Source organism: Bos taurus, chromosome X (genome assembly GCF_002263795.3).
Source record: "Bos taurus isolate L1 Dominette 01449 registration number 42190680 breed Hereford chromosome X, ARS-UCD2.0, whole genome shotgun sequence".
NCBI classification, from domain to species: Eukaryota; Metazoa; Chordata; class Mammalia; order Artiodactyla; family Bovidae; genus Bos; species Bos taurus.
Window position 1 is genome coordinate 5,117,211 of NC_037357.1, and position 23,483 is coordinate 5,140,693.

Here is a 23,483-nt window from a genome sequence, read left to right on the forward strand (position 1 = left end):
GGCCACTGAGGCGCCGGAGACGCTCGCGCTTCTGCCCTCGCGCTCGCTCTCCCTACCCCTCCCTCTCCAGCTCCCCTGCCTAGGCAGCACTCTCCTCCCCCGGCCCACCGATAACTCCCACCCTCTCCTAAAAGGTCCCGCGGGAAGCTTCGCACCGCAACGCCCTTACCGGAAGTGACTGGGCAGACACTTTTCATAGCGCCCAGATCCCGAAGCCCCCAGGTCTGCAGGACTTGGGGGGGGGGGAGGAGAAGGGGGGGCAGAGAAGGGGGAAAGGAAGGAGGGGGCGGGCCTTCGAGACACCTTCGGAGCTCCGGATTGGAGCTTCCTGAATGCGAGGCGGGCAGGGAGGGGTGGTGGCGGGAGAAGGAGCGGGAAGGAGTCTGCAGGGGAGGGAAGGTGGTGACGGTGAGGGGCGGGGTGAGCTTGCTGGGAAAATAAGAGGGAGGGAGGGAGTAAAAGTAAAGGAACGGAGAATAGAAACTTTGAAAGAGATAAAGGAATAAGGAGGGGTTGCAAGGCCAGAGGAGTAACTCGAAATGGAGGAAAACATAGTCATGCCATTATGCCTGATGCTAGGGAGGATGTTATGATGTTAAGATAGGACAGGAAAAGAGCTTAGATACAAAGAAGACAAATGAGTTTTTCATTCAGTTGAGCTATTCATTGTTTCTCTTTCATGTCAAGGACAGCGCTGACTCAATACTGAGTTTTGATACTTTTCTCAGTAACCTAGATGCAAATCCTGTTACCTTCCTACCGGAAGCATTCTCTAAGATGGCTGGCTAGAGTTAAAAAGGGTGCATTCTAAGGCCAAGAAACAGGAAGGTAACTAACACGTCCCTCTAGCACAATTCCTAGGGCCAATCCCAGCTCCAACTCCCATCAGCCGTTAACCCGGTGATTTACAGACTAAACAAAGCCACTTCTTTTTACGAAATCCTGGTTCATGTTATTTCTCCAGACATTTTAAGAGAACAATATCGGTAAAAGTCAATGTTTTCTACCAATATAGTACACAAGCCCAAATTTTAAAACATTAATCCTAAAAACAAACCTTTAAATTTGGTTACATTAACAACAATAAGCCATGTAAATCCCCTGTTGGGAGTTTTTATTTAACCCGAGAGTATTGTGGAAGGGGAGGTAGGAGAACCTGGCAAACAAAACTAAATTTGCCAACCTGTTGCTCTTCCTAACTGCAGAAACATTCAAGGAGCGTGTGCTGAAACACTTTGTATGCCAGACACAATACCAGGTCCTGTCACTGAGAAGCAGTGGGAGAAGAGTTTCAAAATTAGTTTCTATAACAGTACTATAACCAACGGACAAAGTTCTGTGGGAACAGGTGAAAGACATTTGAGACAAGTCTAGAATAGTTTGAGCTTCACAGAGGAATTGAAGTTTATGCTGGGTCTCAAAGAGGGAGTTGCCAAAAAGACGAGGGCAGAGGACTGAAAGGCACCCTAGGCAGTGGAAACGGGCAAAGCAGGCAGTTGTGAAAGGACCTGGCCTGTTGGTGGAAATATGAAAAATGCAGTGAGGCTGGAAAGTAGTATGTCAGGTTGGAAGTAAGAAAGATGAGGCTCAAGGATGCCTAGCAGGTGAAGTTAAAAATTTTGGAGTCTACCCTGCAGGCCAAAGTAGACAGTATGGAGACCAAATTGGGCTTTTAAAAGCAGGGTAGTAACGGGATTGTGAGGGAATAAAAGCAGTTTGTATTGTATAGTTTGAGATAGACAAATCAGAATCCTAAGAATAAATCAGTTTTCTAATTTTGTTTACACAGTTCCACTTTTTATTTATTGTCTTAAAAAGTCCTTCATTAAAAAGCAAATCCTCCTAGAAAAGGTACCACCTTGGGCCACTATCCAGCTTTGTGCGGTTTGATGACAACAGGCTGAAAGCAAGGCTCTAATGGAACTTAGGGCCCAGGGCCACAGAGAAGAGAGATAAGAGGCCTCAAAGGGGAAAGATGGGCTCCTATTTGTTTTGAATGTGCCATGTTGTTCTTCTTGCCCAATATGAGACTTGTAAGCTCTTAAGGCCAGAGAAGGTGTCCCAAAATATTAAACCCTCCCTTATTGTGTCTCACATTTCACACGGTGCTGAACAACTGTAAACGCAGAGTAAATACTTATTGAGTTGAATTTTTCATTGAATGAGAATAAAACAACACCATGTCTTCATAAGGGAAGATTAACTGGCCAATTTTCAGGACTTAATGATAAAGGTCATTCTCATTTATGTAGTTATATTCCTTAGAAGGTTATATGGATGGGCCAACTGATAATAGCTCAAAGTAGTACCCTTTCTAGGAGGATTTGCAGTTTAACCAGGGACCTTTCAAGACCAAAAAAAAAAAAAAAAAAGGCTATGTTCCAATTCATGTAATTATATTCCTTAGAAGGATGTATGGAAGTGCTAGCTATTTAAAAAATTACAAATCTTAGTGCCATACAAAGATAAGCTTTTATGCTAGCATACAGGATAGCTGAGTCCTGTTAATATTCAACTATGTGGCTGTAATAATAGCTCCCAATCTGATGTGGTTATCTAAGCCCTTCAGTCTTCCGTGTTACATGTTAGCTCTAAAAGCACAGATACTTGGCTCTTGAGCTCTAGGCTCACTTTGAATGACCCAGTACCTAACCTACTAGTTAAGTTTTCTGTGAAATATCCTTAAGTGAGATTTAGAGGAAAATATTATTTTCTTTTTGATTAATAAAAATCTTCCTTTTGACATTTTACAACCTTAATTTATTTTGTCCAGGTCAATTCTTACATATTTAGCACATCTTATTATGGATATGTAATTTATGTAATTTAAAAAATTTAACATTTACATTTTGTGGCACAAACCAACTTAGATATTACTATGTAATGTATGAAGACTAGAACTTTGTGTCTTTTTGGAACTTTGGACCAATTTAAAAGGAAGAAAAACCCACATTGCTTTGTAAATATCTTTGACATCAAGAATCAACTAATTGGGGCTAACCAAAACACACAATCATGCGTGCATGTTCAGTCGTGTCCAACTCTTTGTGACTCCAATGGACTGCAGCCCACCAGGCTCCTCTGTCCATGGGGCTTCCCAAGCAAGAATACTGGAGTGGGTTGCCATTTCCTCCTCCAGGGGATCTTCGCGACCCAGGGCTCAAACCCTTGTCTCCTGTGTCGCCTGTATTGGCAGGTGGATTCTTTACCTCTAGCGCCACCTGGGTGTCTACCGAAATGTTTGTCAACAAATATTAAAGACATTCTCAGCAGTAAAATACATTTTTCATGGTTAACTCAATGAAACCACAATAATAAAGTTGTGCAATGTAGACACCATACATTTATGGCATTATCAGATTAAACCCAAGTGGGCACTGTACACATATTCCATATACAGAATCTTTCAATTGTGAGTTCAACTCATACCTTAGAAACATTAATTAAACTTAATACCGCCAGATGAAGTATAGTTATTACTGGCCTTCTTTTAATCAAGTAAATAAATAAATCTGTAGCTATTTATAAAGGTAAATATATGCATAAAGGAAGAGATACAAATAAAGACAGGACTATCTAATGTCCATCCCTCTTTCTCTGTAGGCATCTCTCTAAAAAGGCAGAGTGTAAGCAGTTTTCCTTTTTTGATCACGGGGATTCCCCAGGGTGCTTGGTTTGGGTTCTTCTCTTCTCTGAGGAGGGGCTTGTCAGTGAATAGTCACTCTTTGAAGCCTTGTTATTCATGGGTGGGATTTTCCTTAAAAACAGCAGACAGTGCTTGCTCAGAAACATGTTTCTGCAGCAAGCCTTGTTTAAGAATATCTCCAGAAAAGACAACTTCTGGGGAAAAGGTGGTGCATGTTCTCTATCTATTTTTCTGAAGGACAATCTTTGAAGGAGAGAAATACAAATGCGTCAAACCAAGCAGTGGTGACATAGTAAAAATTTTATCATAATAAGGGCTTTGTTATGCTATCAGCAACAAGGGACTGCTGGGGGATGACTGAGGAGGCCAAAGCTTAAGCAATGATGCTCCAACTATACATTGTGTGTTCACCCTTTGCCCATCCTGGAATTGCTTTATAAAGCAAGGAACTTAATTACAAATGCTGAATCTATGATGTCCAGTAAAATGTAAATAAATGACACAGATCTCATTTTTAAAAACAAGATCATTTCTATGTTATATCATTTCTAAAGTTATCAACTGAAGATTTACTGACTTGGGTATAGCAACCATTAGAGTATTTATCCCCTTGTTTCAGAAATTTTATGTACTGTCCTACCTGTGAACCATCTGGAAAGCAGATTTAAGGACTAACAGAGCCAGGCAGTTTCCCCTGGGGGTTTGGGAGTGGGGGAAAATCAGTCACAGACTACTTCTTCCTCTGATGCTACCAGACACTTGCTTATTATGGAGTTGAGTCTTTCTACCTCCATCCTACTTTAAGGTTTAATCTTCCAATGGCATTCAGCTTTTCCTTCTCTCAAAAGCAGGGCCAATTTAGGTTTAAATCAGAGGTTCCCAAAAAACACCTATGCCCAGGTCTGAACCTAGTCCTTAGGAAGCATCACTATGAACAAAGTTAGTGGAGTTGATGTAACTCCAGCTGAGCTATTGAAAATCCTAAAAGATGATGCTGTTAAAGTGCAGTACTCAATATGCCAGTAAATTTGGAAAACTCAGCAATGGCCACAGGACTGAAAAAGGTCAGTTTTCATTCAAATCCCAAAGAAAGGCAATGCCAAAGAATGTTCAAACTACTGCACAATTACACTTATCTCACATGCTAGCAAAGTAATGCTCAAAATTCTCCAAGACAGGCTTTAACAGTATGTGAACCAAGAACTTCCAGATGTTCAAGCTGGATTTAGAAAAGGCAGAGGAACCAGAGATCAAATTGCAAACATCCATTGGATCATTAAAAAAGCAAGAGAATTCCAGACAAACATCTACTTCTGCTTCATCGACTATGTTAAAGCTTTTGACTGTGTGGATCACAACAAACTGTGGAAAATTCTGAAAGAGATGGGCATACCACACCACCTGCCCTGCCTCCTGATACATCTGTATGAGGTCAAGAAGCAACAGTTAGAACTGGACATGGAACAACAGGCTGGTTCCAAATTGGGAAAGCAGTACATGGAGGCTATATATTGTCACCTTGCTTATTTAACTTGTATGCAGAGTACATCATGCAAAATGCCAGGCTGGATGAAGCACAAGCTGGAATCAAGACTGCCAGGAGAAATATCAATAACCTCAGATACGCAGATGACACCACCCTTATGGTAGAAAACAAAGAGGGACGAAAGGGCCTCTTGATGAAAGTGAAAGAGGAGAGTGAAACAGCTGGCTTAAAATTCAACATTCAAAAAACGAAGATCATGGCATCTGGTCCCATCACTTCATGGCAAATAGATGGGGCAACAATGGAAAACAGTGACAGACTTTATTTTCTTGGGCTCCAAAATCACTGCAGATGGTGACTGCAGCCATGAAATGAAAAGACGCTTGCTCCTTGGAAGAAAAGCTATGACCAACCTAGATAGCATATTAAAAAGCAGAGACAGTCCTTTGCTGACAAAGGTCTGTCTAGTCAAAGCTATGATTTTTCCAGTAGTCATGTGGTGGCTCAGCTGGTGAAGAATCTGCCTGCAATGTGGGAGACCTGGGTTCGATCCCTGGGTTGGGAAGATCCCCTGGAGAAAGGAAAGGCTACCCAGTCCAGTATTCTGGCCTGGAGAATTCCATGGACTGTGTAGTCCATGGGGTTGCAAAGAGTCGGACACAACTGAGTGACTTTCACTTTCACTTTTCATGTTTGGAAGCTGAGTGCAGAAGAATTGATGCTTTTGAACTGTGGTGTTGGAGAAGACTCTTCAGAGTCCCTTGGACTGCAAGGAGATCAAACCAGTCAATCCTAAAGGCAATCAATCCTGAAATTTCATTGGAAGGACCGATGCTGAAGCTGAAGCTCCAATACTTTGGCTACGTGATGCGAAGAAGTGACTCACTGGAAAAGACCCTGAAGCTGGGAAAGATTGAAAGCAGGAGGAGAAGGGGACCACAGACAATGAGATGGTTGGTTGGCATTGCTGACTCAATGGACATGAGTTTGAGCAAGTTCTCGGAGTTGGTGATGGACAGGGGGGCCTGGTGTGCTACAATCCATGGGGTCGCAAAGAGTCAGACACAACTGAGCAACTGGACTGACTGAACCTAGTCCAATGGAATTAAATCGCAATTATTAGTATTTTTAAGAAGTTCTCTGGGTGATTCTGAACAACTCCAGGATTGAGACCACAGCAGTAGGTGAAATAAATACCATGGTGATCTGAATGAGGCTGATAACCCTTTGTATTTCTTTTAATGCCTGAAATTTCACAACTATTTATTCATTCCTTTTGATAAAAATAGTCGCCATCTCTAGGAATCCTTCTTTCAAATGCAAATTAACCAGAGAGACTTAGTTCCTGACCCTTTTAGGTGAATGCTTCTTAGAAACAAAGGATAATACAAAAGTCTTCAGTGCTTGGAGGTAAACAGAACTTTGTCCAGGCCCTGCAGTGTGAGTAGTGGGAAAAGTTACCATCAAGGGAGGAAAGATTTCTGAGAGTACATTTTGCTGACCTCACAGTATTGCCTGGGGCCAACCCTGCTTTGAAAGGACTGCATATTTAGCGTCAAGTGAAATTTAACAACTTATCTCAGCTGCCAAAGTCATGTTAGAAGAAAATTCATCTTTTTTAAATAAGCAAAACAAAGAGCAGACATTGGGAATGTGGGTTTGGAGCTATCCATAAATGCCCAACTTCTGAATTATCACTCACCATATGGATGTTTCTATTGCCAAATGATCTGTTTTCCCTGATTCTATTAAATGTCCTTTATTCCCACAGATAGCATCATCTCTCTTGCCAATTCATTTGGTCATTCAACAAAAATGTATTGAGCAAACTACTCTGGGCAAGGCATGGTGCTAGATGTCAGAAGGGAATACAGAACTAATACAAAATTCCATTTGCAGTTGATTTTACAGTTTTCCAAAGCACTTTCACACACAATCTTATTTTATCCTCACAACCACACTGTGAGATAGGTCAAGTGCCATCTGAATTTTACAGATGAGAAACAGGCTTGTGGAAGGAGGTTAAAATGACTTGCCAAAGTCACAAACATTTGAATACTGACATTTAAGTCTCTTAGTCATGTGCGACTCTTTGTGACCCCATGGACTATAGCCTACCAGGTTCCTCTGTCCATGGAATTCTCCAGGCAAGAATACTGGAGTGGGAGCCATTCTCTTCTCCAGCAGATCTTCTCAACCCATGGATCCAACCCAGGTCTCCTGTACTGCAGGTGGATTCTTTACCATCTGAGCCACCAGGGAAGCCCAAAAAAGCATAGACTTAACCAAATCCAGCTTTTCTCTAACTCCAAATACAGTACTTCCCATAGTTTATAATTTAGTAAGGAGATATGCCGTAAAATTGTTTCAAGTATAGACAAGTTAGGAAAAAATGTCCAGAGCCCCACTCACCAGGAGAAAAAAATGAGGAATAATGAAACAACGCCTTTACTGAGATGAGCCAAGTCCAAAAGGAGAACAAGCTTCTTGGATTTAGTGCAGGCTATCATCAAGTACACAGGACACAGCAGCAAGCAGTGCACATTCAAGGAGAGAGTGGCAATTTGGCTGTAGAAAGTCAGTCCATCCCCTGGCTGGACCCTCAGCCAGTGGTGATCTTCACTGGACGGTGAATCCGGCTCCTTCTCCTAGTCAAATCCAGGCAAACACTGAACAAACCTTGTCTCAGGACCGGTTATGATCCAGTCACTGAGTATACAAAGACAACCCTTGCCCTCAAACAGTTCTCAACTGCCCTAGTGGGTGAGGAAGACGATTATAGGACAGAGTGGATAAAGGCTGGTAATAGGAACACTGTCCCGTACAATTATACAGTGGAAGTGACAAAGATTCAAGGGATTAGATCTGATAGAGTCCCTTGAAAAAATGTGTATGGAGGTTTGTGACAATGTACAGGAGGCGGTGATCAAAACCATCCCCAAGAAAAAGAAATGCAAAAAGGCAAAATGGTTGTCTAAGGAGGCCTTACAAATAGCTGAGAAAAGAAGAGAAGCAAAAGGCAAGGAGAAAAAGGAAAGATACATCCATCTGAATGCAGAGTTCCAAATAGCAAGGAGAGATAAGAAAGCCTTCCTAAGTGATCAATGCAAAGAAACAGAGGGAAACAATAGATTGGGAAAGACTAGAGATCTCTTCAAGAAAATTAGAGATACCAAGGGAACATTTTATGCAAAGATGGGCACAATAAAGGACAGAAATGATATGGACCTAACAGAAGCAGAAGATATTAAGAAGAGGTGGCAAGAATACACAAAAGAATTGTACAATAAAGATCTTCATGACCCAGATAACCACGATGGTGTGATCACTCACCTAGAGCCAGACATCCTGGAATGTGAAGTCAAGTGGGCCTTAGAAAGCATCACTGCAAACAAAGCTAGTGGAGGTGATGGAATTCCAGCTGAGCTGCTGCTGCTAAGTCGCTTCAGTTGTGTCTGACTCTGTGCAACCCCAGAGACAGCAGCCCACCAGGCTCCCCCATCCCTGGGATTCTCCAGAGAAGAACACTGGAGTGGGTTGCCATTTCCTTCTCCAATGCATGAAAGTGAAAAGTGAGATGAGCAAAAGATGATGCTGTTAAAGTGCTGCACTCAATATGCCAGCAAAATTTGGAAAACTCAGCAGTGGCCACAGGACTGGAAAACGCCAGTTTTCATTCCAATCCCAAAGAAAGGCAATGCCAAAGAATGTTCAAACTACTGCACAACTGCATTCATCGAACACTCTAGCAAGGTAATGCTCAGAATTCTCCAATCTAGGCTTCAACAGTACATGAACCAAGAACTTCTAGATGTTCAAGCTGGTTTTAGAAAAGGCAGAAGAACCAGAGATCAAATTGCCAACATCCATTGGATCAGAGAAAAAAGCAAGAGAATTCCATACTGGACCTTACTTCTGTACCCTACTTGCTGTTGCAGCTGTGGCTATTGATAATAATTCTTGCTTTGAGTCACACTCATTTCGGAATTGGACTTAAAAGTTGGCCTCATCATTAGCTACAGGAGCTCAGAATCACAAAGGGCAGGATGAGGGTGTGATATGGCATGGGAAATAAGATAATGAAAAAGAAATGCGATGATACAGATGCACATTATGACCTGATAGTGGACAATGCTACAGGAATTCAGATGAACTTGAGCAGGGTTTGGGAAATGATGGCCAGTGGACCAAACTCAGCCAGCTGCCTGTCTTTATAAAGAACGTTTTATTGGAACACTGCCATACTCATTCATCTACATATTTTCTGTGGCTGCTTTTATGCTAAGACTACAGAGTTCAGTAGCTGCAACAGACCATATGGCCCGCAGAGCCTGAAATATTTCCTACCTAGTCCTTTACAGAAAAAAAAATTGCTGACCCTTGCTCCTAAATATGCTAAGTGCTAAAAAAGAGGCATATGGAGAATGTTTAGTGGTGGCACAAAGAACAAAATGATTTAAAACATGCTAAGGATTTTCTGTTCCTAGTCTGTATCACCTGTGACACAGATTTCAAAGAATGGCAAGGGAATATTCTTCAACAGAGTGACTAAATGTGGTATATTCACACAAGAAAATACTACAGTGTTAAAAAATAAATTGTAGCTACATCCATAAATCACAGGAATGTTACATGAAAATAAGAAAATCACATACATATAATTTGATACTTTTTTTAAAGCTCAAAAATAAGAAAACTCATGGATATATAATGTGATAAAAATAAAATATGGAAAGGAAATAATAAACATAAAATCCATGATATGGGATTGCTTTAGGGGAAGCAAGAGGGTGGAGAATCTAGGTAGATTCAAAAGCATTCGTAATGTTCTAGTAGGAACTTCCCAGGCTGTCTAGTGGTTAAGATTTCCACAATTACTGAGCCTGGTCTGGAGTCCCCAAGCCACAACTACTGAAACCCGAGGGCCCTAGAGCCTGTGCCCTGCAACAAGAGAAGCCACTGTGGTGAGAAGCCCATGCCCCTCAACTAGAGAGTAGCCCCAGTTCTCAACTAGAGAAAACCCAGACTCAGCAACAAAGACCCAGCACAGCCAAAAATAAATATTTATTTTAAAAAAAGTCCTGTTTAAAAAAAAAAGCAGTGGTAGTGTTCTAGTTCTTAAGCTGATGATGGGTTCTTGGATGTTTGTTTTATTACACTCCATAAATTACATGTCACACATATTCTTTTGTATATATTAAAATTATATATAAAAAGTTTTAAAAAGTATAAAGACAGCAAGCAGTGATCAGTTGAATGCTAGCATAGCAGTTTAGAGAATGAATACCTGGCAGAGATGACAAATGACAACTAGGACTGATTTTTTGAATATTTATGCATTACTGGAGGATTCCCCAAAATTACTCCAGAGCTTGAGGAATCGCCCTCCAACCTGCTGGAAGAATAGACTTTCCATAAGTCCACAAGATGGGGACTTGGAATTGTTATTATACAAATCTGCACTTAATTTGTCATATCAGGATGGTGCCATCTAGAAACCTACAGGTTAACTGAAAAAGGCAACAATGCATACAGAGACATGGAAGTATGAGGAAAAACGTGGTGCATTTAAGCAAATGCAAGCATGATATGCTGTGCAACTGGCATGCAATAGGATGGTAGGAGATGAAGACAATCAGGTAGGGTTCGGATCACGGTGAACTTTGTACATCATGCTCCAGGATTTGGATTCAATCCATTAGGTCATGGGTAACCCACTGAAGGGCTTCAAGCAGGGAAGAGAGTAATACGATCAGTTGTACATTTAGAGATGTCCAAGTCTCAACAATCTTTGACTACAAAAAAAGGTGACACCTTCTTCCAATCCCCAAAGGTAACTTCAGTTAACGGTTTTCTAATTAAATATGTTTTTCGATATATTTAGCTATTTACAGAGTTTTTACTTTTTAAAAAAATAGATCACACTGTGTGAATTGTTCTGTGACTTTATGTCACTTAATATTATACCATGGACATTTTTTGTGTCAGTACTCACAGAATTCACCTTACCATTTTTACGGGCAGCGTAGTACATTCAGCCCTCCATATCTGCCAGTTCACATTAGCATATGTGGAGTTCAGACTGTACTACAACATTTTACATGAGACTTACACAATTTTAACAAGAGACTTGAACATCTGGGGATTCCAGAGGTAGTAGGTGGGGGAGGGAGGGGGTGCGGAGACAGGATTGTGCAACCAATCCCCAGTGGATACCAAGGCACAACTGTTTATGGATGTACATATTCCTGTCATTTAAGAAAAAAATTCTAATCATCACACTTCATTGTTTCTTTTTCCCCTTTCCTTATTTTTGCTGGACTGACTGAATTTCCTTTTTCCTTTTTTTTTTTTTTAGCTATTAGTGGTTGGGAAGTTCTATGAACTATTTCTATTCTATTGATGCTTATCTTTCAGTTTTGTTTATTTATACAAATGACACACAAACGTTTTGTAAATACAAAGTATAGAAGAATATAGGATAAAAAGTGGAAGTGTCTGTTCACTAAGTGTTGTGTATAGCTTTCCTCAGTATTTATGTGTATATATATATATATATATATACACAAATAGAAAGCTTTAGTGTTTTTTTAAAATGGTATCATTACTATATGTATAGCTCTACAATTTGCTTTTTAAGCCTAATATACACTGGAGATCTTTTCATAACAGTACATGAAGGTCTATCTAATTCTTTTTAAGGGCTGTGTACTATTTTGTAATAAAAACATACCACATTTTATGTAACCATTCCCCTGTTTTGGAACATTTGGTTACTTCCAATTGTTGATACAACAAACAATGAATATCTTGTAACACAGACCTTTGTGTCTGTGTAGAAGTATTTCTGGGGATATATTAGAAATAGAATTGGTCAGACAAAAGGTATATTTAAATTTTGATAGACAGCTATATTAGTGTTAAGGAATGTTGCAGATACACACCCACCATCAGAATGACCACCGACTGTGCACACCATTAGCAACACTAAATATGATCAAACTTTATTATAAAGTTTTTGTAAAATTACATGAGTTCATTCTCACTAAAACAACCACAACAAAGTAAAACCAGAAATGCCCACTTGATCACCATCCCCTGATCCCGCTGCTGCTGCTGCTGCTAAGTCGCTTCAGTCGTGTCCGACTCTGTGTGACCCCATGGGCTGCAGCCTACCAGGCTCCTCCATCCATGGAGTTTTCTAGGCAAGAGTACTGGAGTGGGTTGCCATTGCCTTCCCCACCTGATCCCTCTGCTGCTGCTGCTACTGCTAAGTCGCTTCAGTCGTGTCCGACTCTATGCGACCCCATAGACGGCAGCCCACCAGGCTCCCCGGTTCCTGGGATTCTCCAGGCAAGAACACTGGAGTGGCTTGCCATTTCCTTCTCCAATGCAGGAAATTGAAAAGTGAAAGTGAAGTCGCTTAGTCGTGTCCAACTCTTAGCGACCCCATGGACTGCAGCCCTCCAGGCTCTTCCGTCCATGGGATTTTCCAGGCAAGAGTACTGGAGTGGGGTGCCACTGCCTTCTCCCCTGATCCCTCTAGGGGAAACTAATTTCCACCTTTAATAAAAAAATAATAATTTTTTATTAAAGGTTTCATTATACTTGATCTTCTCAGGAATAACTTGGTAATTGACTCAAGCTTCCTGGACATATTCTTAACAATTATTTGGACTTAAAGTGTTATAAGTTCATTTACTCACCAGAAAATGCTTCACCTTTACTGCCTTCTGGGACGGCTTCATCGTCACTTCCATCCAATGATCCAGGTGACTGTGACATCGTCTATACTTGGGAGCTAGGTTAAAAAACAGAGAATTCAGTTTTACAGCTGCCCTCTCCCATATCTCTATGGCCTTATGGATTCAATGACTCTGGTTTCCCAACTAATTTTACCATATTCGTTTCCTATCTTCAAGAAAATCCTCACAATTTCCACCCACTATTCATACCCTTCCCTTGTGATTCCCTATGGCTATGGATCTATTCTTATTTCTCTTCATTCATTGAAAGCTAGTTTGGGGGAGAAAAAACACATCTGTTCAAACATCTTCAACTGGAAGTCTGACGTAGCCCTTCAAATCCTACCTCAAATTACGATGGCTTAGTGAAAGCAGGAAGGTAAAAAAAAAAAAACACCTTTTTTTCCCTATGGCTTGAGCCCCCGCTGGCTTGAATGCATAGGACTAGGCTCCTCTCCAACTGTCCTGCAACTCTCTTGAGGGCTCTCCAAACTGTGAGCTCACTTGTGATTTGAGCCAGGTCTCTAAAGATTCTATTGTGACCTCATCAGGGCTACTGACCTATGGGAGGCAGTTTTCTAACAGATACTTTCTAACATACTTTGCCTTTAATTCTCCATCCTGCATGTTAATAAAAGCTGTAACTCTATAATCTCCCTCTTTTAAAAGTTTGAGAGTAACGAACGAAAGGACAGCATATAGAATAATTGAAAACTTGACTAAAGATGTGGCACCACTTAGGGTCTCTTGGCCGAAAAAGTAGGTCCATGTCAGTAAATTCAGACATGAAACCCCTCCCCGCGTTACCCAATCTCAAAGGAGTCACTTCACTCACTGTCCTAGGGGCACGTACAGGATTGGTTGTTGTTTGTTGTTTTATCTACTTCTATCTCAAAACCTCAGGGCTCACAAGGTCGCGCTAAGCGGCAAGTGCCAAACCTTCGAGTTAAGTCCTGCCTACCAAGGTTGGATTTCCCGTGGACTTATTGGGTTTCAAGGATAATTGACAACAAATCTGACCTATCCCTTCAGGGGAAACCCCTCTTGGCTAGTGAGCGCCAAAAAAGGAACACCTCAAAAGATCTACTGTCGATGGATATGTTTGTTTCCCTAAGTCTGAGTTATTCACTTTTATAATAATACCTATGGGACATTGGCAGGTCAACCAAAGTTGCTCTGTTTCAAGACCAGTGCACTTCCTGAACTAACACTAATGAGTGGGAAAGTTCTGACTCCCCTCAGGGTCTCCTTGCACACCATCCCAGTGGAGAGGGAGGGGCGGCAGGCTCTTCACGTGGTCTCCACTGAGCGCCGGGTGGAAGAAATGAGACGGCAGCCTCGAGGTAGCCTGCCCAGGGTGGCATGGCTGAGGGGTGGGACGCAGTTTTTCTGTGGCATTTGGCTAGAGTACACCAGTTTTCCTAAAACGTTCTGTCTTGCTAGGTTGCTCCTTTCCTGATCCTTTGTCTAGGGACAGCTGAATTTGGGGAGTCCTTATTTGTCTTGCTGGTTGATGTTTCACACATACCTTTTCCACTATTGTGAAAGGGATACTTCTTTTTCCTGTTTCTATTTCTAGTACTGTTAGAATACAATAAAGCTATTAGAATATAACAATAGAATGTTAATTGTACAATCTACCTGGGGGGTATATTGGTGATTATTGTGAAATTCATTACACTTTTCTATGTGTTTAAAGGGTTTCCCAGGTGATGCTAATGGTAAAGAACCTGCCTGCTGATGCAGGAGACAAAAAAGACTTGGTTTCTATCCTAGTGGTGGGAAGATCCCCTGGAGGAGGAAATGGCAACCCACTCCAGTATTCTTTCCTGGAGAATTCCATGGACAGAGGAGCTTGGTGGGCTACAGCCTATGAGGTCACAAAAAAGAGTCAGATGCAGCTGAGCACGCATGCACATACCATACAATTTACACCTTCAAGGTGTAAAATTCAATGATTTTAGCGAATTCCAGATACATGTAACCATTACTAGTCAGTTTCAGAACATTTCTGAAACCCGTGAAAGACACCTCATACCCTTAAGGTATTGTCCCCTCTACCTCTGCATCCTGTGGGTGGGAAGATTCCCTGAAGAAGGAAATGGCAACCCAATCTAGCATCCTTGCCTGGAAAATCCCAGGAGGAGCCTGGAAGTCTATAGTCCATGGGGTCGCAGAGTCAGACATGACTTATAGACTAAACCACAACAACAACCCAAAGGAGTGCCTTTTTCTAATCAGCTCACCGAAAGGGGGCACTTTTTTTGTGTACAGTTTTTCTGCTCTGAGATCATGCCTGCTATTTGTCACCTTGGTGCTCTCAGAAGCACTGACATGCAGATAACTGGATTTCTCAATCTTAATGCACCCTTATTAGAAGTCTTGACTAATCAGAAGCCAGAACTGGAACAGGCCTTTTCCCCTGGTCTCTCAGAGTGAGCCACTATCATTGCCTCGGTCAAACTGACAGAAGAAAATGACTTTGTTCAGATTAGATCAAGATGGCGGCCTAACTGCTTGTAACTTTCTCTCCATCCTCTCTTCTCCAAATCTCTTAAAACATCAGAATAGCAAAAGGACAAAGACTGGTATAATTAAAGCAAACTGTTCCATCAGCAGTTCAGAAATTGTGAAGATCCCTTGAGGATAGAAATTGAATATGATCATAGTGATAAAAGAGAAGGAGGAGTCCAGTTAAAAACCTGCAAGGGAAAATTACTGGATTAAATCCAGAGAAAATAAAATTTCAAAATGAATAAATGCAAAGAGGAGGGGAGGCTCTCCTGTCAATTAAAGAATTGCATTCTGGAAAGAAGGATCAGTTGGGCCCCCTTGTGATCAGTCCTACACCCCCTTCCCCAACCAATTCCAAGGTTAAAGCCTAAAATTTCACACTAAAGAAAGTAAGCTATTTGCTTCCAAAAACTTGCTAGTGGAAAATCCCATGGATGGAGGAGCCTGGTAGGCTCCAGTCCATGGGGTCTCTAGGAGTTGGGCACGACTGAATGACTTCACTTTCACTTTTCACTTTCATGCATTGGAGAAAGAAATGGCAACCCACTCCAGTGTTCTTGCCTGGAGAATCCCAGGGACAGAGGAGCCTGGTGGGCTGCCGTCTATGGGGTCGCACAGACTCGGACATGACTGAAGTGACTTAGCAGCAGCAGCAGCAGCAGGAAAAAAAAAAAAAAAAAACTACAGAGCAGACTTGGTGTAATCTGGACTTCCACAAGATATATGGAAAAACAAAAAGAGAGAAGCAACTTTGGACAGGAGAGAAATACAGTAAAGTTCTCCACTGCCAGAGTAAAACTGTTTTGGCAATTTGCAGGGAGTAAGGAGAATGGCCCTTTCTGACTCTGGCAGAAGCACTTACCTTAAAGGGGAGCCTGACAGTTCAACACACACAACCCATTTATACAAAGTCCTTCTGCTAAGGAGAGGGGACAGAGACACACAGCTGCAGAGGGAACCCAGGCAACCTATCTTTGCTAATCAATTTGTCCCTTATTCACTAATATGCACAGACAACAAAAGATTACCAGAAGTAGTTGGAGAAAGCGTACAACATAAAAAGAAGAATCAAGGCCTTCGATAGAAAATAATCCAGAAAGTTCTGAAAAGCAAAACATGAATTAGCAGAGCTGGCAACTATATATATAGCATTTACATTGTATTTACAACTATTTACATAGCATTGACATGTATTAGGTATTATCAGTAACCCAGAGATGATTTAAAGTATCATGGGAGTTTTAATAATAACTCTAAATGGTATATAACCTTTAAAAATGTGAATCACTGTATTGTATACCTGTAACATATAATACTGTAAATCAACCATGCTTCAGTTTTTTTTAAGTTTATTTATTTTGTTTTGATTTTTGTTTGTTTTTTATATTCCGTACATGAGTATAAATCATACAGTATTTGTCTTTCTCCCATTTAACTTGTTTCACTTAGCACAAAAACCTCAAAGTTCATCCATGTTGTTGCAAAATGGCAAGATTTCTCTTTTATGGCTGAGTATATTCCATTGCAACAATATAAATGAACAAATCAAACCAAAACAAAGACATAGACACAGAGAATAGACTAGTGGTTACCAGAAGAAGGTGGGGAGGATGAAATGGAGATCAACTGTAAGGTTATGGATGGAAACTAAATTTTTGGTGGTGAGCATGTTGTAGGGTATACAGAAGTAGAAATATAATATACATATGAAGCTTATTTAATATTATAAATCAACATTACCTCAATAAAAATAAATACACTCCAAATATAATAATAAAGTACAGGGAAGGATGTGCATAGGTCATATGCAAATACCATGCCATTTTATAGGAGAGTTGAGCATCTGAGGATTTTGGCATCCATTGGGGTCCTGGAACCAATCCTCTGTGGATCCCGAGGGATGACTGTAAATAGAATGACTGGGAGGCTGGGTGGGGCGACTAGGTGGGAGCACGGACCCCGCCCCTTCGCAACTCCACCCGTGATGTCGCGGGGCAGGGGGCCGGGGTGGGGAGTAGCCGGTCTCAGACCGGCTGCAAGCATAGGCTCTGAAGGCTCAGACCCCTCTGCTCTCCATGGGCATCTGCCAGGCAGGGCACTACCTGCATCTCTTCCTGGCCCACCACCCACCTCTGGTCTGTGCCACTTTGATCCTGCTGCTTCTTGGCCTTTCTGGCCTGGGTCTTGGTGGCTTCCTCCTCACCCACAGAACTGACCTGCACAGCCCTGACATCTCCCAGGACTGGGTCTCCTTCTTGAGATCTTTTGGCCAGCTGGCCCTGTGCCCGGTGAATGGGACAGTCACAAGGAAGGGGCGTGGGTCTCATGTCGTGGGCTTACTGGCCACCTTGAACTTTGGAGATGGTCCAGACAGGAACAAGACCCAGACATTCCAAGCCCAGGTCCAGGGTAGCCCGATGGGATTGAAAGGATCTTTTGCAGGAAAGCTGGTGCTCGTTACGGCCAGGGTGACCACAGAAAGGACCCCAGGAATCTGCCTGTAGTTTAGTGCTACTCCAGAAATCCTGCCCTCCAGCCAGCCACCGATACCCTGCTCAGAGGAGGGAGCAAGAAATGCCACCCTGAGCCCTAGAATGGCTGAGGAGTGTGTCAGTGTCTGGAGCCACAAAGGTCTCGTGCTCATCAAGTTGCTCACCTCGGAGGAGCTGATTCTGTGTGGCTCTCGGCTGCTGGCTTTGGGCTTCTCCCTGATTCTGTTCTGTGGCCTCTGCTGTCTCACTGCAGCGTGCTTCCATCCGCGCCGGGAGTCCCACTGGTCTAGAACTCAGCTCTGAGGGCTCTGGCCTAGTTTCCGTCTCGCTCTCAGGTGTGGATCAACTTCTTGGGCCTTGATTCTGAGTTGGAAGAGATGTTACAAAAAGTGGAGAGCTGAAATGTGGGAGGAAATAAAAGACTTTTTTGCTCAAAAAATAAATAAATAAATAGAATGACTGGCCCTGAGTGGGGAAGGATGAGGAGTGAAGTAATACAAGGAACAAAGCTCCAATTTGCAGATTCTAATTTTTTGATATATTCAGAACACATTGTAGGCATATTCAGAACCTTTATGAATTACTCAGGTAAGTATTATAGCAAGTGAAAGTGTTAGTCGCTGAGTCGTGTCCGACACTTTGTGACCCCATGGACTGTAGCCCACCAGGCCCCTCTGTCCATGGGATTCTCCTGGCAAGAATACTGGAGTGGGTTGCCATTCCCTTCTCCAGCGACTCTTCTCCACCCAGGGATTGAACTTGTGTCTCCTGCACTGAAGGCAGATTCTTTACTGTCTGAGCCAACACGGAAGCCCAACTACAGTAAAATGAAATAAATGAATCTGAAAAAGAGGATGATGTGAAATACAAATAGCAGTGAGCAAAGAAACAGTAAAAAAAAAAAAAAAAGTTAAATGGAACGGGATGAGGGTAGACAGTTTTAAGTTGTATGTTTGGTACCAGGCAGATGAAGGCAATCCAATCTTCCTTTGTATCTTATATATAAAGTAGGATGTGATGGTTAGGGGAAGGGTGGCAAAACTTTGAGAAACATGGAGAAGGTTTGAAATAGTTCAGAATAACTTAATAAGACATAAGTACTGGGGTTGCTGGGCAGACTTTCAGACATATTTGAAGTGAGGTATTTCTCTAAGAAATCATCAGATCATGTGAATAAGTAAGGATATAGAGAAGCTCATACCACTACTTAACAAGGTTGAGTATATATATGTGTGTACATATATATGAGATTCAGTTCAGTTCAGTTCAGTCACTCAGTCGTGTCCGACTCTTTGCGACCCCGTGAACTGCAGTACGCCAGGCCTCCCTGTCCATCACCAATTCCCGGAGTTCACCCAAACCCATGTCCATTGAGTCAGTGATGCCATCCAACCATCTTATCCTCTGTCGTCCCCTTCTCCTCCTGTCCTCAATATTTCCCAGCATCAGGGTCTTTTCAAATGAGTCAGCTCTTCACATCAGGTGGCCAAAGTATTGGAGTTTCAGCTTCAACATCAGTCCTTCCAATGAATATTCAGGACTGATTTCCTTTAGGATGGACCGGTTAGATCTCCTTGCAGTCCAAGGGACTCTCAAGAGTCTTCCCCAACACCACAGTTCAAAAGCACTAATTCTTCGGTGCTCAGCTTTCTTTATAGTCCAACTCTCGCATCCATATGTGACCACTGGAAAAACCATAGCCTTGACTAGATAGACCTTTGTTGGCAAAGTAATGTCTCTGCTTTTCAGTATGCTGTCTAGGTTGGTCATAACTTTCCTTCCAAGGAGTAAGCGTCTTTTAATTTCATGGCTGCAAACACCATCTGCAGTGATTTTGGAGCCCCCCAAAATAAAATCTGACACTGTATCCACTGTTTCCCCATCTATTTCCCATGAAGTGATGGGACCAGATGCCATGATCTTCGTTTTCTGAATGTTGAGCTTTATGCCAACTTTTTCACTCTCCTCTTTCACTTTTATCAAGAGGCTTTTTAGTTCTTCTTCACTTTCTGCCATAAGGGTGGTGTCATCTGCATATCTGAGGTTATTGATATTTCTCCCGGCAATCTTGATTCCAACCTGTGCTTCATCCAGCCCACCATTTCTCATGATGTACTCTGCATATAAGTTAAATAAGCAGGGTGACAATATACAGCCTTGACGTACTCCTTTCCCTATTTGGAAACAGTCTGTTGTTCCATGTCCAGTTCTAACTGTTGCTTCCTGACCTGCATACAGATTTCTCAAGAGGCAGGTCAGGTGGTCTGATATTCCCATCTCTTTCAGAATTTTCCACAATATATGAGATTACCTTGTACAAATATAAAATGCATTTATTTTTGCCAATACCCATAAGAACGTTTTCAGAAATAACTCATTTATTAGTCTGCAAAAATTCAGAAATCATAGGAATGACATTCTCTGATCACAATACAATAACATTAGAAATTAAAAACAGAAAAAGGGCCCCCTGAATTAACACACTTTAGAATTCTTTTCTGGTTCAAGTCCCTTGGATAACAGCTTTCTCCAGATAGAATTTATAGGCCATGAAATTCACCCTTTTAAAGCGCACAATTCAATGGTTTTAGTATATTTACAGAGTTGTGCAACCATTGTCACATTCTAATTTTAGAACACAGTCACCACCCCATAAAGACATCCTGTCCCTTTCCTCAGCTGCCTCTAAAGTGATCGGTCCTTCTGAGGAAGCTAAGGCAGTGTTGAGGTGAGGCCCTGACTTCATCCAGCCACTATAACCATTTCAGGCAGCCCCTGCTTAGCATTCACCTGCAGCATGGCCTCTGAGCTCACCTGCATCTGCTTGGCCTTCATCCTGCTCAGCAGTGAAGTGACAGTCCCGGAGGATAAGATCGATGCCCTCATTAAAGCAGCCGGTGTAAATGTTGAGCCTTTCTGCCCAGGCTTGTTTGCAAAGGCTTTGGCCAATGTCAACATCTGAAGCCTCATCTGCAATGTGGGGGCTGGTGGATCTGCCGTGGCAGGAGGTCTTGTCCCCTCCCCCACTGTTGCCCCAGCTGAGGAGAAAAAAGTAGAAGCAAATAAAGAAGAATCTGAAGAGTCTCTTGATGACACGGGCTTTGGCTTTTTTGACTAAACCTTTTTGGTAACATGTTTAATAAAAAACTGAGCTCTTTGCTGCAGAAAAAAAAAGACTCCTGTATGCATTAGCTGACACATCCTATTCCCACCTTTCCCCGTACCCTGGCAACCACTGATCTACTTTCTGTCTCTATGTACTTGTCTATTCTGGACATTTCATATAATGGAGCTATATAATATGTGGCTTTTGTGATTGGCTTCTCTTACTTAGCCTAATATTTTCAAAGCTCATCCATGTAGTAACATGTCTCAGAATTCTTCATTTTTATGGCTGAATCATATTCTGTTGTATGGGTAAGTCAGATTTGTTTATTTCACCAGCTGAAGGATATTTGGGTTGTTTCTACTTTTTAACTATTATGAATAATGTTGCTATGAACATTCATGTACAAGCTTTTGTGTGGGGCTATGTTTTCATTTCTTGGGTAGATGCCTAGGAGTGGAATTGCTGGACCATTTGGTAACTCCATAGTTAACATTGGGCTTCCATGGTGGCTCAGATGATAAAGAATCTGCCTCAAGTGCAGGAGACCCAGGTTTGATCCCTGGGTGGGGAAGCTCCCCTGGAGAAGGGAATGGCAACCCACTCCAGTGTTCTTCCTTAGAGAATGCCATGGACAGAGGAGCCTGGCAGGCTACGGTCCATGGGGTCATAAAGAGTTGGACACGACTGAGCGACTAACACTTTTAAACTAATTAACACTACGTGGAACAGCTAAATTGTTTTCCAAAGTTGTACTATTTTGTCTTCCCACAGTGATGTGTGAGGGTGCCAGTGTCTCCATATCCTTGCCAACACATGATATTTTTTGTATTTTTAATTATAGCCATCCTGATAGGGTATTTTCTAAACATTTAACAAGCTCTTTTAGTATAGTTTCAGATTGACAGAAAAGACATAAGAATATTACAGAGAGCTCATATATATACCCTGTATCCAGTTTTTTCTATTTTTAATATTACTATGGTACATTTATCACAACTAGTTAACTCATGTTGTTGTTCACTTGCTCAGTCGTGTCTGACACTTTGCGACCCCATGGACCGCAGCACACCAGGCCTCCCTGTCCTTCACCATCTCCTGGAGTTTGCTCAAACTCATGTCCGTTGAGTCGGTGATGCCATCCAATAATGAGCCAATATTGATACACTATTATTAACTATATGTCCATATTTTTTTTCAGTTTTCCTTAGTTTTTACCAAAATGCCCCCTTTTCTCTTTCAGGACCCCACCCAAAATCCACATTATCTTTAGTGATCATATCACTTACGGCTGTTCTTGGCTGTGACCATTTCTTAGACCTTCCTTGTTTTTGACGACCTTGACAGTTCTAAGGAGTCTGGTCAGATATTTTGTAGAATATCCTTCAGTTTGTGTTTGTCTAATGCATTTTCCATAATTATACATCACAGCAAGGGTACATGTTCTCAACTTGACTTATCATTGATGAGTGAACCTTGAGTGCCTGGCTGAGGCAGTGTTTGGCTTGTTTTTCTACTGCAACACTCCTCTTTTTCTCTTTTTACAAACTCCACTGTTTATAAGGAAGTTATTATGCACATCCTACACTTAAGGAGTGGGCAGTTATGCTCCCCTGGCTTGAGAAACTATCTACATAAATTATTTGGAATTCTTCTGTACAGGAGATTTATCTACTCTCCTGTTATTTATTTATTCGATCATTTGTTAATATCAGTATGGATTTGTTAATATTTATTCTATACTTTGAATTATAATCCAATGATATTTAATTTTATTACTCAAATTGTTTCAAATTTGGCCGTTGAAAGCTCTTTCAGTTGGCTCCTGTATCCCTTTGACATACATCTATAAAGGGTTTTTTTTTTTTATCTGCTTGTTCAGTTTTATATAATAAAAAAAAGTACGGTGCTCCTGCTCTTGGCTCATTTTATATTTTCCCTGCCCCAGTCTTAGAGTCAGCCATTTTTCCATGGAGCCCTGGCTCCTTCTATTGGAGAACGGAGACAATTTGGTGCTATCTACTAAATTAAATATCCACTTAGGCCTCAACTTTACTATTCTACTAGGTATATAGCTCAAAGAAATATTGGCATTTGTTTGAAAGGGATATATGCAGGCAATTTTTGTGTGTAAGCATTTAAAATATGATAGTCTGTGTATGAGCAATTCACTTAAATATTTATTGCACGCTGATTATGAGTTCAGCACCAATCTAGGCCTTGGTAATATAGCAGGGATTCTTGGCATTTACCATTTAGTGGGGGAAACAATCAACAAAAAGATAGGTAAGTAACATCAGGCAATCCTGTCAGTCAGGGTACTGGCAGAAAAGAGAGGTACATTCAAAATGAAGGATTGATATGGTTTAATCATTAAAATCTACTGCAGGGCACAGAGCAGGGTGGAAAGGGGGAAAGTGGATACGGATAGGCAAAGCAAGAATATTCAGGGAAGGGGTGATAGTACTATGGGGAAAGGTAAAGAAGAGTAAAA

The 23,483-nt window shown here is 41.6% G+C and overlaps 1 protein-coding gene and 1 pseudogene across 5 annotated transcripts in view; one reads left to right on the forward strand and one right to left on the reverse strand.

Annotated features, from left to right (window-relative positions):
* The window catches only part of CUL4B (cullin 4B), a 45,810-nt gene extending 32,437 nt beyond the window's left edge, over positions 1 to 13,373 (reverse strand). For 2 of the 5 annotated variants that reach the window (XM_059883904.1, XM_059883902.1), the window contains exons 1-2: positions 13,275 to 13,373; positions 12,839 to 12,933 (exon numbers count right to left, since the gene is read on the reverse strand). In XM_059883904.1, coding sequence (XP_059739887.1) covers positions 12,839 to 12,917 — 79 coding nt within the window. In that variant the 5' untranslated portion in view covers positions 12,918 to 12,933; positions 13,275 to 13,373. Of the gene's footprint in view, positions 1 to 169; positions 278 to 12,838; positions 12,934 to 13,223 lie in introns of those variants that run through there. The other 3 variants (XM_059883907.1, XM_059883905.1, XM_059883903.1) reach the window with 2 other exon arrangements.
* Positions 13,374 to 17,318: 3,945 nt separating this feature from the next.
* On the forward strand, positions 17,319 to 18,538 carry LOC782531 (insulin-like growth factor-binding protein 3 receptor; annotated as a pseudogene).
* Positions 18,539 to 23,483: the final 4,945 nt, after the last annotated feature.